Source organism: Parasteatoda tepidariorum, chromosome 2 (genome assembly GCF_982258835.1).
Source record: "Parasteatoda tepidariorum strain Cologne lab strain chromosome 2, Ptep-v5.0, whole genome shotgun sequence".
Classification (NCBI taxonomy): Eukaryota; Metazoa; Arthropoda; class Arachnida; order Araneae; family Theridiidae; genus Parasteatoda; species Parasteatoda tepidariorum.
Genome location: NC_141756.1, coordinates 67,796,339 through 67,812,145, shown reverse-complemented (window position 1 = coordinate 67,812,145; position 15,807 = coordinate 67,796,339). Strand labels below are relative to the sequence as shown.

The 15,807-nt window shown below is 28.0% G+C and overlaps 1 protein-coding gene across 1 annotated transcript; it reads right to left on the bottom strand.

Moving 5' to 3' along the window:
- Nucleotides 1–1,697: 1,697 nt before the first annotated feature.
- On the bottom strand, nt 1,698–8,549 carry LOC107456670 (uncharacterized). Its single transcript, XM_016074601.4, has 3 exons — nt 8,452–8,549; nt 6,548–8,368; nt 1,698–3,294 (listed from the first exon to the last, which is right to left on the bottom strand). The coding sequence occupies exons 2-3, from the start codon at nt 8,281–8,283 to the stop codon at nt 2,538–2,540; spliced, it is 2,493 nt and encodes an 830-aa protein (XP_015930087.1). The 5' UTR covers nt 8,284–8,368; nt 8,452–8,549; the 3' UTR covers nt 1,698–2,537.
- Between the last annotated feature and the right edge of the window lie 7,258 nt (nt 8,550–15,807).

Sequence of the window (15,807 nt, the reverse complement as noted above, 5' to 3'; positions counted from 1 at the left end):
AAATACATTTCTTTGCACCCAAACAGCCTACAAAAATATAAGGAATGCAAAATGCATCTTACATGTAAGCATCTCAATGCAGTAATTTACTACTTTGGTTAAAGTGTCCATGAAAAGTAAATACTTACCACTCAAGAATTTTTGAGTGAATTTGAAGTCCCATCCCTAATCTTGAAAAGATAGCAACATTAAACAGTGAAGCCTGACCTCCCAAGATCCCACCCAAATAAAGTAATGCAGTAAAGAGTATCGATAACATTTCTGATTCTAGAGCATATCTCTTGCGTTACTGCAGTACTTTGAAAAAATTCAATTTTTAAGCTTTTATGCGCAGCAATTTGTGCACATTTTGAACATTATAAGTTTGAAAGTTCATTTCACCAACTCAAAATGACACTATAATCAGTCTTTTATGTATAGTGCAAATATATTGCACAAATTAAAGTTTCATATAAAAGCAAACATAAAAAAGTATATAAAGTAATACAAATTGTGAACTAGACAGATTATTAAAAAGAATTTAAAAGGGAACACTTTGCATTGTTAATGAGAAATTTTGTCAAATAATTATTTCGGGCAAATATAATAATTTTCTGTTTATTGCTAGGCATTTCGGATTTCTTAAAAATTTGTAGATTTTTGTAATATATTTATTGAAAAAATGTTTCCTAGTGATTGCGAAGCAATTAGTTTAACTGAAGAGGTTTTCGAGGAACATCATCAAATGTTTCCTTTTAAGTCACCCAAAAAATAAAATCAAAACATAAATTTAAGTTTTTCCAAAAAAAAAATAATAAATAAATAAAATAATCAAAATATTTTTGTGGATGTTAAACAAGAATAAATGTTAAACAAGATTTTTGATTTACATTTTAAAAGATTCCTTATAAAATTAAGTTTACAAACAAGTTAGGCAATGACTTGTAGGTTCTTAAACGAGAATAATAAAGTGAATTGAAAAACAAATTTTTTTAATCACTGTAAAATAGAAAAATTTTATAGGGTACAGATTAAGAAATTTCTATGAAATATTCTGCAACTGTCCCCTCTCCATTTCTTGCATTATTCTCTAAATTTTGGAAGAATATGAAATTTAGCTTTTAAAGAACACTATATTATTGAGAAGCTAATGTTGATTGAAGTAGAGCTAAAAGAATCTTTAGTCTAATCTATAGTAGATCAAGTCTACAGAAAAAAGTAAGATTAAGTAAAATAAATTTTTCCCCATATTAAAAGAATATGGGAGAGGGAAAATAAATCAATGATATATATTAATACTAATTATTCAGACAGTGTAGTTACAAGTTTCGTTAAACTTTTTTTTCTTCATTTTATGCAACATAAAAGCACAGAACTCATTTAAAATGCAGCTAATTAATATATCATATGATGTAAATTTGTTCAAGTATACAATTATAAAAAACTTTAAAAAAATTTCAAAATAATTTTTTTAAATTTCTAATTCCGGTTTAAAAATTTATTAAATATTTTTCTTTCTTTGATCATATGTAACTATTCTATACCATAACAACAGTTAAAAAAAATGTGTCTTTCAGTCCATTTTAGACAACACATACTATCAATCTTATTTTTAGTTGCTAATGTTAAGCTTAAGATAATAGACAAATAATAATAGAAGAAAGACTGATTTATTTTCAAACATGTAATATTATAAAAAATGTAAGAATAAGTTAAAATTTTTTTTTATTTATTTTTAGACAAAAATTAAGAGAGTAAAATTTCAGTTAACTTTATAAAAAGAAACGTACAAATATATTTAGAGCTTTCTGAGATTTTCGGGGTGATTAGAAATTTTATCAGCATTAGCAGCAAAAAATGAGATTAGGGAAATGCAATGAAATTTTAAGATATTTTGTTATTTTCTGTGTGGCAGGGTGACACTTGTACATTTTTTTAAACATTTACTGGGAAATAACAAATCAAAAATCAAATCAAAATATTTTAATGAGTAATTAAAATTAATCACTACATTAAAAAAATTGAAATAATAAATGGAATGAATTGTAAATGCATAGAATCACTTTTATGAGATGTTAATTTGTTTAGAAGCTCACAGTATAAAGAAGTTTTTCAATAAAAATCAAACATGGCGAAACATTTGAAGATAATTCTGTTGTGAAATGACACCCATTTGAATTCTGCACACATTTAAGGTTCGTAACTCCATTACAAATACATCAATTAAAAATACATCACTTCCTTAAAAAAATTGTTGAAATAACAAACAAATGGGATGAATTGTAAAGACATAGAATCCCTTTTAGGAGATGTTAATTTGTTTAGAAGCTCACAGTATAAAGAAGTTTTTCAATAAAAATCAAACATGGCGAAACATTTGAAGATAATTCTGTTGTGAAATGACACCCATTTGAATTCTGCACACATTTAAGGTTCGTAACTCCATTACAAATACATCAATTAAAAATACATCACTTCCTTAAAAAAATTGTTGAAATAACAAACAAATGGGATGAATTGTAAAGACATAGAATCCCTTTTAGGAGATGTTAATTTGTTCAGAAGCTCACAGTATAAAGAAGTTTTTCAATAAAAATCAAACATGGCGAAACATTTGAAGATAATTCTGTTGTGAAATGACACCCATTTGAATTCTGCACACATTTAAGATTTGTAACTCCACTACAAATACGAGGTTGAATATCCTCGATCATGACGGAAACTTTAACTCTTTCTGACGGCTGAACCAATACGTCCTTACCGAAATTAAGGATTATCAAAGATCTTAAGCGTTCTTCCTTTTCATCAGAAATAATCATTTGATTCCCTTTCGAAACTGTACACTCAATATTCACTCTTTCTAAAGAATGCACATCAAACTTAATTTGAATCCCCGTCAAAACATAAGTCCCTTTCACCGCCTCAAACGCAAGGACATTTCTAATATCTTTCTTAAACGCTGCTGAAAAGTCATGGTTCACGGGATGCAATGGTATGCAAAATTCAGATAGAAGTTTGGAAAAAACAATGCAAGAAGAAGGTATGTATTTAAATTCCATAGACAGAGGAGTAATGCACAAGTATTGATACAATGATAAACCTTCAACTTTAGTTGCATTGTTCAAATGATACATTACCTTTAAGTAACATGCATTGTGAATGATCTCTTCCACATTCTGCAGAGTTGGGGGATTTTCTGCAAAATATTGCTCAGACATTTCCTTCAACCGTTTCAAGTTGTATTTAAGGCTAAGAGCCATAATTTCCAAGGCTACTTTCCAGCTTGATATTTTTTGACATGAAGAGAAAAGATATCTGAAATAAAATATGTATATTAAACAGTATGTTTTAATCACTATATATTTTCTTAATAAATATATCAGGTAGAGTGATAAAAGAGTTGAAAGGTCCCATAGTATACATAGGGGTTCCTTTTAAACAGAAAAAAGATTCTACTTAACCTCTGTTCTTCTTCTTATTGGCACGACAGCCCAGGATGGGCCTTGGCCTTCTCAACAAGCCTATGCCAAGACATTCTTTCCTTAGCCAAGGTTCTCCAGTTTATTATTTTTATAATTTGTAGGTCCTTTTCAAGGCAGTCTAAAAATCTTAGGTTTGGTCGTCCTCTTTTTCTTGTACCTGTTGGCCAGGCACAGAAAACTTTTTTGGTTGTCCTGCTATCCTCCATTCTTATAATGTGGCCTGCCCATTTAATCCTTTAAATTTTGATAAATTTAATGACATCAGGTTCTTTATATGCTTTGTAAAGTTCCGTGTTAGATCTTCTAAACCAGGTACCGTTTTTACTTATTCCACCAAAAATTCTTCGCAGTATTTTTCTCTCAAATCTAGCTATCATATTTTCATCTCCACGTGTCATACTTAACCTATGTTAGCCTGAAGAAATATATATTAAGACAATTTTTTTTAAATGTTTGAAATGTGTTCTATGTAACCAATATTAACCTAATTTTTAAAGTTAAGGTCAAAAGTATTTATAAAATTTGAATTTTAAAAATACTCACAACCTCATATTTAAATTTGGATAATAGTTTTAATTTAACCCATTTCAACAAATAAAATGAGATAAATAAATATTCAAAAATATTAATTACTAACTAATGGGGAAATTGCATTCATATTACTCTCCATAGGATTACATGGCAAAAGTAAAATCCCTTTTACATCTTAAGAAGAGAGCTAAAACTAATTCTATGGAAGATTTCTTCCACATATGTACTTAGAAAATTGTCAATCAATTATTTCAATTTTCTTTCTGTATGACTGATCAAACTCTAACAGTGTGTTAAATTATTTTAGTAACATCATTTAAATATTTTTTTTTTATTTAAACTTTAAAAAAAACTTTCTATAAAAAGAAAGGATTTTAAAAGCTTAAACAATAACCAAATACATTACTTAAAAAAATTAAATTTTTTTTACTAAACCTGATACCAGCTATTAGCAATACTCTGATAAAGTGAGAAACATGATAGACGTTATCACTTCACCAAGAGAATTAAAAGTAGCTTACAAGTTTAATAAACTATTGCCTCTCTGCAATAGTTTATTAAACATTTCTTAATTGATTTAAAATTTTTACTGAAATTTTTATCTCCACTTAAATTGAAAATGCAGTTATACTCCCCCCAAAAAAGAAAATAATAAAAATTACCAGCTGATATTGATGCTCAAAGTTGAAGAGCGCTAAAAAAAATTTCCAGTTAACAAGTTCAGAATTAAATATGCTCTAAAAAGTAAAAAAAGAAAAATCTAAAAAGTAGAGTCATAAAACATCAGAATAAGTGCTAATAGATATGTTTGCATAATGGTTGATAATAAGTCTAAATACAGCAGTGATAATTTTATACTTTCTTAAAAGCAGCACAAAAATAATTCTGCATTAAATAGGAAGGAATTGGCTTACGGTGAATTTGCATTAATAGAGTTTGTTAAAAAAACAACCATTGTGGCCTGCCAACATAATTTACGAAATTGCTCATCAATCTATTTTTCCATTCGAAAAATAGCAACCAAATCATCACCTTCCATGATTTCGGAGCATTTCATGAAACATCATTTAACCTTGCTGGTAAATAATTAAAAAAAGTATTTTCTTGCTGACGACAAACTGATAGCAAATTACGAGTGGGTCAGGGATCTATTTCATAAAACTCCCGAAGGATGATTGATGAGGAAGAAGTATTCATAGACTTCACGACAAGTGGCGAAACCAGAAGACAATTTGTTTTTGTGATAGATTCTGGTATTTTCTTAATTTGGTTATTTTAATACTAGTTATGGGTTAGGTTAGTTAACTCCAATATGGTTAGTGTTAACTCTTACTTACTAGTTATGGTTAGTGAACTGTTTTAAAAGAATTAATCAGTAATTCTTGATCTATTTTAATGAGTTAACTCAAAAGAATCACTAGTGACGTCACACGAGAACTATCAATGTAAATGATATATATAAAAAAAATTTGTCAGTCCAAGTGTCTTTTCTAAAGATGATTTGAGTAAGTGAAAAAGTGATTTCAATATATGGGCCACAGTATGGGCAAAAGCTAAAATTGTGAAATTGTACTATAGAATAAATGAAATTCTATTTTACAATCAAAAGTATATGTGATATGTATTAGAGATAAGTGTAAAATTTTGCAAAAAAAAAAAAAAAAATTAGCCACTCAGACTTAATCAGAAAATTAGGTAAAATCCTCAAAGCTTATCTATGGCCACCTTTGGCTCACCCATCCTAAGTTTCAATTTCATAAGTTTTTTTACTTTAATAAGTTATTAAATAAGTCGAAATGTATTTTGTTTTCTATCGTATGTGTGCTTTCTTTTCAGTCAGTTAATCAATTTTTTTAAATAATATTTTCTCTAGAATATTTTCACGCCACCCTTCTAGTGTGCTTGCGCCACCTTACGGGGGGTGGGCACCCCACAGGTTGAGAACCGCTCGAGCAAGTGGATAAAGGAAGCATTTAATATTTTTTTAAAAATAACACTGACTTTATTTTTAAAAAAAATGTGCACAAAAACATAAAAAGCTTTAAGCTTGATTCAAGAAACCTTTCACGCTGTATACGTATATATCCTGATAGATTAATAATCAAGAACTATTTAAAAATATTCAATTCGTTATCATTTAATTAAAGAAAAAACTTTTAAATTCAGAGCAAGATTTCATTACCAAGGAGGTATGATATGGTAACGTTTACAAAAATGCTGTTATAACTGTCAAAATAGGCACATTTAAATACTAAAATAGAAATAACAATACTCTGTAATTTCTAAATAAATAAAAAATTGTGCTACGCACCTTATTTGTATTTGCCTTCATGTTGGATCAAGGAAATTTTTACAGTTAAATCACACTAATTATACAAATTAAAAAATTTCATTTCAATAATTTAACAAAAATTTCACCAAAAAGTGACAATAATAAAAAAAAAAGTTTTTAATTATTCATCAAGAACTATTTTTTTAAGAAAATTTTTAAATTGAGTAAAAAATTTTATGTTTAAAACAAGTGCTTATAACAAGAAAATAAAGCTTCTACTTACTGCAAAAGAATCATGATTGCTGCGCAGCTATATGGAATTTCTTCACTTTTGGAATTCTCAAGTGGAATCAACTTCATTAATTCTGGTCTTCGGGACTTAACATACTCCAACATTATTTTTTTCACAGTCAAATCAGAGGTCAAATTTTGACCAGTCACCTGCAAGCAAAGCAGAGCATCTTTTTCAGAGTAGATCTGGTCAGCCGATGTAGCACTCGAAGGTTTCTGAATATATTTCTTATTTTCGATGTCTTTACTTGTAGACTTGTTTGTTACTGCAAGACCATATTTGTTTCCATGTCTATCTTGGCTTGCACAATTCTTTATAGTTGGAGAGCTATCTTTGCTTGTAACTTTATTTTCTCTTACAAAATTCTCATTAGTTTCAGAAATATCTTTGCTGCTTCGACTTTCTTTACTTAAGCAATTCTTAATCGTTGCAGAATCAGTTTTGTTGTCATATCTATCATTACTTGCAGAAGTATATACTGTCGAGATATTTTTTATTTTGTTTTGTTCTTCTCTTCCAGAATCCTTGACAGCTTTAGAAGTGTTCTTGTTGTCCTCTTTATCTTCCTTCAAATTGCTCCTAGTAGTCGTGGTATTTTTATTTACACTTTCAGAATCAGAATTTCTTTGTCTCCAAGTTTGTTTCCACTGTTTAATCCAATCATCTAAGGAAGGGCTCATAATTCTTTCATATTCATTAGAAGGACTCTTAATTTTCTCATATCCAAAAGATGGACTCTTAATTTTGTCATGTCCGAAAGAAGGGCTCTTATCTGTCTCATTCAAATCTCTATTCATGGAAGAAGATTGTCGATTGTTATTTTGGATCAGAGCATAAGAATTTTTCTCTGTTCTCCAGCTATTTTGCAGAGAAACTTCAGCAGTATACTCTGATAAATTCTTTCTTATTAATTGAAATAGAGCATTGAATAGAATCTTAGAATAGAATAGAATTTTGAATAAACTGAATTGAATAAAATTTTCCTGTTTAGTTTCCCTGTCTAAATCATTTTTTTCGTTGCTGTTCACAGGTATGTTCAAAAGAGATTTGATTTTTGATGACATACCTTGGATATTGTCAAAACCAGTGTTTTCTTTTAGTACTGACTGCGGCTTATTAGATTTTTCTTCCATTTTTACAGTTTGTGGACCATTATGTTTAAGAGATTGAATTTCATTCTTTTGTGGCTTATTGATCAAAAGATTATCTTTATGATCATTCAAAGAATTGAATAAATTAGAAACATTACTTGGATGTCGATTGAAGGAATCGATGTTACTAATACAAGGCCGTTTCCGAGGTACATTTTTCTCTGGAGTTGTGATTTTATTTTTTGATCTAACAACATCCATGTATTCAATTTCTTCTTCTCTCTTCATCTCAATATCGTGATTATAATTATTGTGGTCTTGGAAAGACACTTTTTTAGTTTTCTTTGAAATATTTATTTCACTCTCATTTTTAACAGCAATATGTTCATTAACTCTATTAAATCTAAGTGATTGATGCTCGACAGGCTTAGAAGAACGTTTTACCAAACGACCATTTTCAAAAGTTTCGCAAACTGGGGATTTAAAATATTGTTTGTTCGCCCAAACAAAATTTCCATTGGTTGCAGTTTTAGCATTTACTGAATTTATTTTACGTATTCTTCTGAAAGAATAAGCATCGTTGAACTTAGAATTCTCACTGCACAATTCAATCCGCAAGTTTTTTTTAGTGTACATGATTATAGGAGTAAAACCTAATTAAAAGTTCTGAAATCGTTCACATTGCAATCGTTTTGAAGTTCAGTAGAAAAAGTCCAAGTTCCTATTTTAAAAAAAACTATGATAAATAATTGTGTTGAACTTTAAACAATAAATAAATATATCAAGTAATGAACATAAACATACTGTTTCCAGAGTAAAGCTTACACGATCAACCACTCTCCATTAATAAATTTTGTACTACGGAGCGGATGAAAGAAAAACAAACTGATAGTAGACGGCATGAGGTTATTAAAGTTTCTGTTTGTGTCGAGAGGCGATCAGCTGATATCGATATTACGTCACAGAGCAGCCTTCATCAGAATGGGAACTAAAACTATTCCAAAGACGGGAATTCTCAATGTATTTCCGTTTTTATCTTTACGCAGCGCAAATAAAGTGTATTAATTTTATACAAGATAAATGTAATGAAGCCGTAATGATTAATACATACAAGTGGTTGCAAAAATAAACATAAGAATACTTTCTCTTACTGATTAATGTTTCACATTTCATGATTTAGTAATACTTATTAGCGGACAGCGTTCCAAACGTTTTTAAACAGCACTTTATCTATAAAAATTGTTCCAAATACTCGCTATTTGTTTGGCTTAGATAAAGGAAACACAAATAGTTCGCAAAATTTACATTAACTACCTACATATAAGTTCATTGATAACTTGTTCCTGTAATTATAGAGATTTTTTTCATCAATAATAAAATCTACAATTTATATTCAATTTTTTATAAGTTTCAAAACTCCCCCTATCCGATTTTGTACGCTATGCTATGCCTTCATGGGAGGTGTTCCTAAATTTCAGAGGTGACAGGCTCGAAAATTAACAGTGGGTCATATTTTAAATTATATTTGTAAATTAAATGCAGCTCGTTGTATATAATTATCAGTATTGAAGAATTAGTATTTAGAAATGAAATTATAATCACCTAATTTGGGAATCATTAATTTTTCGATATTTAGATTTAAAAAAAAGTTTGCTCTTTATTTAACAAAAGGTATTAAGAAATTGAACATATAACCAGAATGCTAATTGAAACATGTTTGATTGTCCAGAAGTTTCCTAGGACACTCCCTTAAGACCAATTTTGGTGAGTGACTTTACAGAGGGTTTGCATAGCTGAGGCTAAATAGTGTTAGAAACACCAAATGTATAATTACCTTCTCCAAACAGTATAACATAACATTATACACTTGAAAAAGATTGTTATAAGGAATTTTATGCGGGTTTTAAGACAGATTTTAGAAATAGGTGTTTTTCCGCCCCTCGTGCTATACAGATTGCGTGTGTAGACGAAATATTTATTTTTCATTGTCTTCTGGATTGGGTTCAAAATTACAAGGTTATGGGGTTGAACATTAGTAGTCGTAACCCCCCTCCAAAAAAAAAAAAAATCGGTCGGCTGCTCAACGACTGTTATAAAATTCAGTTACCCATTCAAATTTCTTTTTTTTCTTCTTCTGAGCTTTTGCATGAGATTACAGATTTCTGCTAATTGTAACGCTAACGCTATTCGAGCTTCATAGCGCATGCGTGAAAATGTTTAAAAAAAAATAAGGTACACCTAAAAATACCTATTTCGTATAACGTTTGGCCAAAACCTTATGCTTAATGTTATCTCTCAAACGTCTCACATTTTAGTGAAATTTTTTTTTCAACAAAATCAATGTGTTTTATAATTTATTTTTCTAGGTATAAGTAAGTATTTTAGGAAAATATGACACACAATCTTTCTTATGAAATTCAAAAATATATGGCACTCATTCTTTCGTGTCTAATCGGTTTCAAATAAATTCGGTGGTGAACAATATATATAGTTAAAAAAATCTAAAATAGTTCTCCATACATTATCAAATCTCTTAATTATAATTAATTAAAGCATTTTCCACCTCGTTAAAAATATGTATATTTAAAAAATGGTCATTTTATCATCCCCGTTACTTTAATTTTACTTTTTGAACTGAATTATTTCTTAAGAACAATTTATAATCATTTTTTGATATATATATATATGGGTATTTGCTTTAAAATGCGACCCCCCTCCATTCCTTTTTTTTATAAATCGAGTTCAAATTTTTTCTTTTGTGCAAAATATTTTTATAATATCTTAAGTTATCCGGCATATGAGACAAAAAGTATTCTGACTCAATTCACAAAATTAGGCTATTTTGATAACAAAAAAAATGTGATTTAACTCACTTCAAAGTTATTACAATTTAATCCAATATAATTGGACTTTTCCTGTGGAAAAATTAATATCCATGATATTGTCGCTTAACATATCTTTTTTTTTCTCCGGAAGTCTAAGTATTTTCGAAAAAATTTAAAAAAAAAAACATTTTTTTTTAAATGTTTGCTTAACCAAGAAATATGAATATGCTTACATTTTTACTAAATATTTTTTATACTTAACTCTTCAATTGTGCTTCAATAACAGAATTATATTATTTTGAAACTATAATAAATACTATACTATTTAGAGATCTCTTCTGAGATATTTGACATAGAAATAAATATTAATGTGATTATTTATTAAAGAAATATATATCATTTGCTTAGAAATTTATATAAATTTTTTAACGCTGTAAAATATTTACATTGACGCTTTACGTTTTGACAATAGATATATTTGAACTTGAATATATATATTTAAGGAAATAATTTAAATAATGTTATCATAATATGCAAACATATAATATTTATGAAAACTACTTCAATAAACGTATATTGATTTAAATAGTATTAATGTATAAGTAACTGCCTTATAAGATGCATTGTGTAAGTACAAAATTGTTAAATATATCCTTCCCTTTTCGTTTCAACCAACATGAGTGTGGCTATTAGATGTCTAGTATTTGCTGAAACTCGAATCATATCATTATTTATCAGGATACACGGTTTCAAAAGCATGTAATCCATTGAAAGAGTAAAGGTTTTGATCACAGCACATAAATAATCAAAATTTGAGATAAAGTATGCATACGACCATGGTTGTAAATTGGATATTTTATAGCTATTATTCATGTATTCATTGGGAAGCTTTGATATCTTTGGATGAAATGCATGTCTTACATCTGTTTATTTCCGTAGTCCTAAATTAATCATTAATGGAACATTAGTGTTTGAGTACATATATGCCAACTACATACATCAGTAATTAAAAAACATTTATGTGTTAAAAATTTATAGTCTATACTCGGAGTAAACCTAATTTTATATGATTGAGACATATTAAAATACGAAATGGCCAACCTTTGTAGAATAGTTTGCATTAATGTAAACTTGTTAAAAGAGAAAACAGTAAACAAATACAGATACGAAAGATCAGACTGGTACTAAGTATGAGAAATTTGATCAGAAAAAGAATAAAAATCTAAATTTACACGGGAAAGGAATTTTGGTAAATTTTCCGCTCTGTATGGTTATAGCATCTATGGTATCGAAACGGAAGTTCTGGTAATTGAAACCAAATATACGACATTTAAACCATTCATTTGGTAGTTTTTCCGTTTATATAGTAACGCCTTACAGTAAATTCTGGTTATGAAAATTATAGCTCTCATTATCACATATTAAGTAAAAAAACAAAACTGAAAAGTAAATTTTATAGAAAATGTGATAAAATTACCTAATTTTACCACATTTACCAAATTTTATCATGTATAATAAAACCATACTTTGTTGTTCATTTTACAGAAATCCTTACCAAACTTTACCGAGCTTTTTGGTGTTCCCATAGAGCCAGAAACATGATAAATTACATCATATTCTGGTAGTTTAGATCAGACGTTTTTCCTCGGTATATAAAATACTTTAAAATTGTACGCTAGTAAAAATATAAAGCGAAACTAGCATGGCATGTGCTATTTTTGGACAAATTTTGTAATAACTCTTAGTTACATTTTTGCTTTTTTTTGTCCTGTATTTTTTTTACCTATTAAATTGCATGGTAAAAAAAGTTTTAAAAATAAAACAATTCATCCCAGTCTAATATCTCGCTGAGAAATGCCATTTAATTATTTCTACGAACTTAAATATTTAAATTTTCATCCTTTAATAAGTGTATGGTACTAGACGATAAAAAAAATATAACTCTTTTTATTATTATTTTATGCATTGTATCTGTATGCATGGTAAAAAGGACGTTTTTACTATTGTTTTATGCGTTATATTTGTTAACATGGTGTGGTAAGTTAAAATCCGAAGTGAAACTTTTGGAAATACGAACTGAAACTAAAATGTTAGCGCATGCGCGCATCCATTGGATAACCTCCCCCAAATACTTCTAGATTAGTTGGCTTTACGTACGAGATCTGGATGTAAGATGTTATGTTTGTCTGCTTGTTAATTGTATACCATTGTTGATGTTGTTTTGTTGAATAAAATATGTTATTAAAAAGTGCTGGTATTATCCTGGACCTTCTAAACAGTGACAATGGTAATAGGAAGTGTGAAAAAGTCGTCAAACGTGGTCATGAAGACATGAAGAGCGTTACTTGATAAAACAGTGAAAAAAATGATGTGATCCTTTATTTGATAATACTTAAATATTAGCTTTGCCGGAGTATAGGGATTAGATCAGTGATTCTCAACCACTGTGCCGCGGCACTTTTGTGTGCCGCCATATTCTTAAAATGTGCAGCCAAATATTAGAAATGATACAATAAAAATTACTATGCTTTTTTTTATTATGAGTAAAGTTTAAATTAAAGAAAATTGTGCATATATAAGTATATATATATATATATATATATATATATATATATATATATATATATATATATATATATATATATATATATATATACTTTTTATAATTTGTATAATTTTTCCACGCTTTAACCGGCGATTGTCTTGTCTCTGAGATGGAAGTGTTTAAATTGTATGTGGCTCACAATTTTAAAACATCTTGTAAGAGCATTAAAGTAAGCTATGCAATTAACAAACAAATTAACAAAGTGTAACTAAAAAAAACAAATATATATAAAGAACAAATTAACAAAGGATGACTAACAAAAATTAAGCTAACAATTAATAATTGGTAAGAAAACTAGTTAACAAGAAATCACAAAAAAACTAACAGTTAATAACTATAGAAAACAAGCTAACAATTAATAACTAGCAAAAAAATAAATAACTGTTACTAACTAATAAGAATTGGTCGAAAGAAATAATTAATCCCTTAATAAATGTACTTTTGTAGTACATATTATTTTATTTCACATTCAGAATCATTATCACAAACTATTTAGCACAGTGTAAAATAGGTAATTAAACAACTTTTAATCTAATTTTTTTTCATTGCGTGCCGTCAAATTTTGAAATCGTTAAAGGTGTGCCGCAACAAAAAAAAGGTTGAGAATCACTGGAGTAGATACTGCATTAAGGCTGAATTTTAGTTGTTCAAGTAGTAAAGATAAAATGTTATTTAATTAGTTAATTATAAGAGACATTTTTAGAAACGAAATCAGAAATAACGTGTCAGACATACGTAACATTTTCGACAAAAGTTTTATTTTTTATCCCGAAAGTATAGAGATAGACACAATCCGGAAACTGCGATTATAATTCAACATTACCATTAAAATACAATTGATTGAACTGCTCACCTGAAATAAGAATTTAAAAATATAACTTTTTTATAACTTGAAAATTTAGGAGCTTTTGTAACGTTTTCATAAAACTTTTGAATTTTGTAATTGGTCAAGTCTTAATATAGTCTTAAGAGATTGACAAAAAATTTTAAATTTTGTCACAAAAAATTTTAAAAAGAAGTGATTATAAATAAAGTAATCTCAAATTAGTGATTATATTTTAAGAACCATAGCTTTGAGTAAATGAATTTTGTAATTGCATGCAAGAATTATTTTATATGTGTAAATGGTTCTAAGCGCTTGGGGAAATTCGTAAAAATTACATGAAACGGCAATACACGCAAAAAGTAATTTCATCATTACATGATGACACTCAAAAGTAAAAATTAGATCATGATGCTCAAGGTTTATACCACTTTTTTGAAAAGTACGTATTATTACGTGTAACGTATTTTTTGAGTCTGCTACTCTTTTTTAGTTTTATCAGTTTTTCCATCCTATGTTTGGAAACCCAATTTTAAAATCCATCGAATAAAAAGAATTGTGTTTATCCTGTAAAATAAAGTAACTAATTTATAACTAAATTTTTGACTTTCCTGTTGAATAATCATATCATAAAATTTGAAAATCCGATCATTAAAGTAAAAGCATTCAAGTGTTCAAGGTTTTTATTTATTTTTGAGCGTTCTTCATACAAAAGTCTTATTTAAATTTAAAAAAAACTCCACTTATTACAAATTGGGAATCATTATCATATTCAAGTTAGAAAAAGTTATTTTAAAAACTGATGCATATCCAGCTTATTTGTGTTGTCGTATAGAGCGCGCAAAAGGTCATACAAGTAAAATGCATGAGGTAAAATAAAACACCCATTAGACTATAAGTACTATCTCAATAGGACTATCTCAATAAAGGACTATCTCAATATGAATAATTGTGGGGGTGTCCTACTTTTCCAATAAGGCTCAGTGGGTTCGGGCAAAAATCTTTTGTGTAAGGAATCCACAATTTAAGCATTTTGTAAACAATCTAGTTTGCATCGATGTCTGAACTAGAATAAAGGAGAGTGATTTTAAAATCTAATTTGTACTTATTTATTTTTCCACCCAAAAATAAGAAAACCGACGTTTTTTACCAGTCCTTTAAAATTCTTACGGCATTTTTTAATCCTTAATTAACCGATGTCTCCATATGAAAGGAATGGTACTTTTACGTATGGGGTTCAATACCACACATATAATAGTAGCTGAAATCATTTTATTATTTTTATAAAACTTATTGCAATCATATTTGAAATTAGTTTGATTACAATTAATAATTATCATTAATCATCATAATTAACCTTTTAAGTAAATCATTATAATTAGTCAACTATTGTAATTAAACATTACTATTAACTGTTGTAATTAACCGCTATTCTATTAACAATAACTATTACTATTAACAATAATTAACTACAAGTATTGATTACAATTAATTATTATAATTAATCATTACCTATACCTGGTGGAAAGAATACTTGAAATTCTTCTGAACTGTTAAAGGTTTAAATTAGTATGGAAGATATTTTAAAAAGAATAGTTTTATTTCTGATTATTGAAAGCCTTTAAGATTTATTTTCTTTTTAAAATTGCTAGATCTAGTGATCACGATGTTATACCCTGTAGAACGGCATGTAACTTTATTAATTCAATAGATTTATATGAATTTCAATAACTCTTAAATGTAATATGAAACTTTTTTAAGCAAATATCCTTAATGGAAATTAAAATGAATCTAGTTTTTAAAAGTAAATGTAAAAAATATGGACTTTGAAAGTGAAAAAAATTTATAAACTATATTAAATATGAAAAATACTTATTGAGAAAATATTTATGGTCAAAATTATCAGA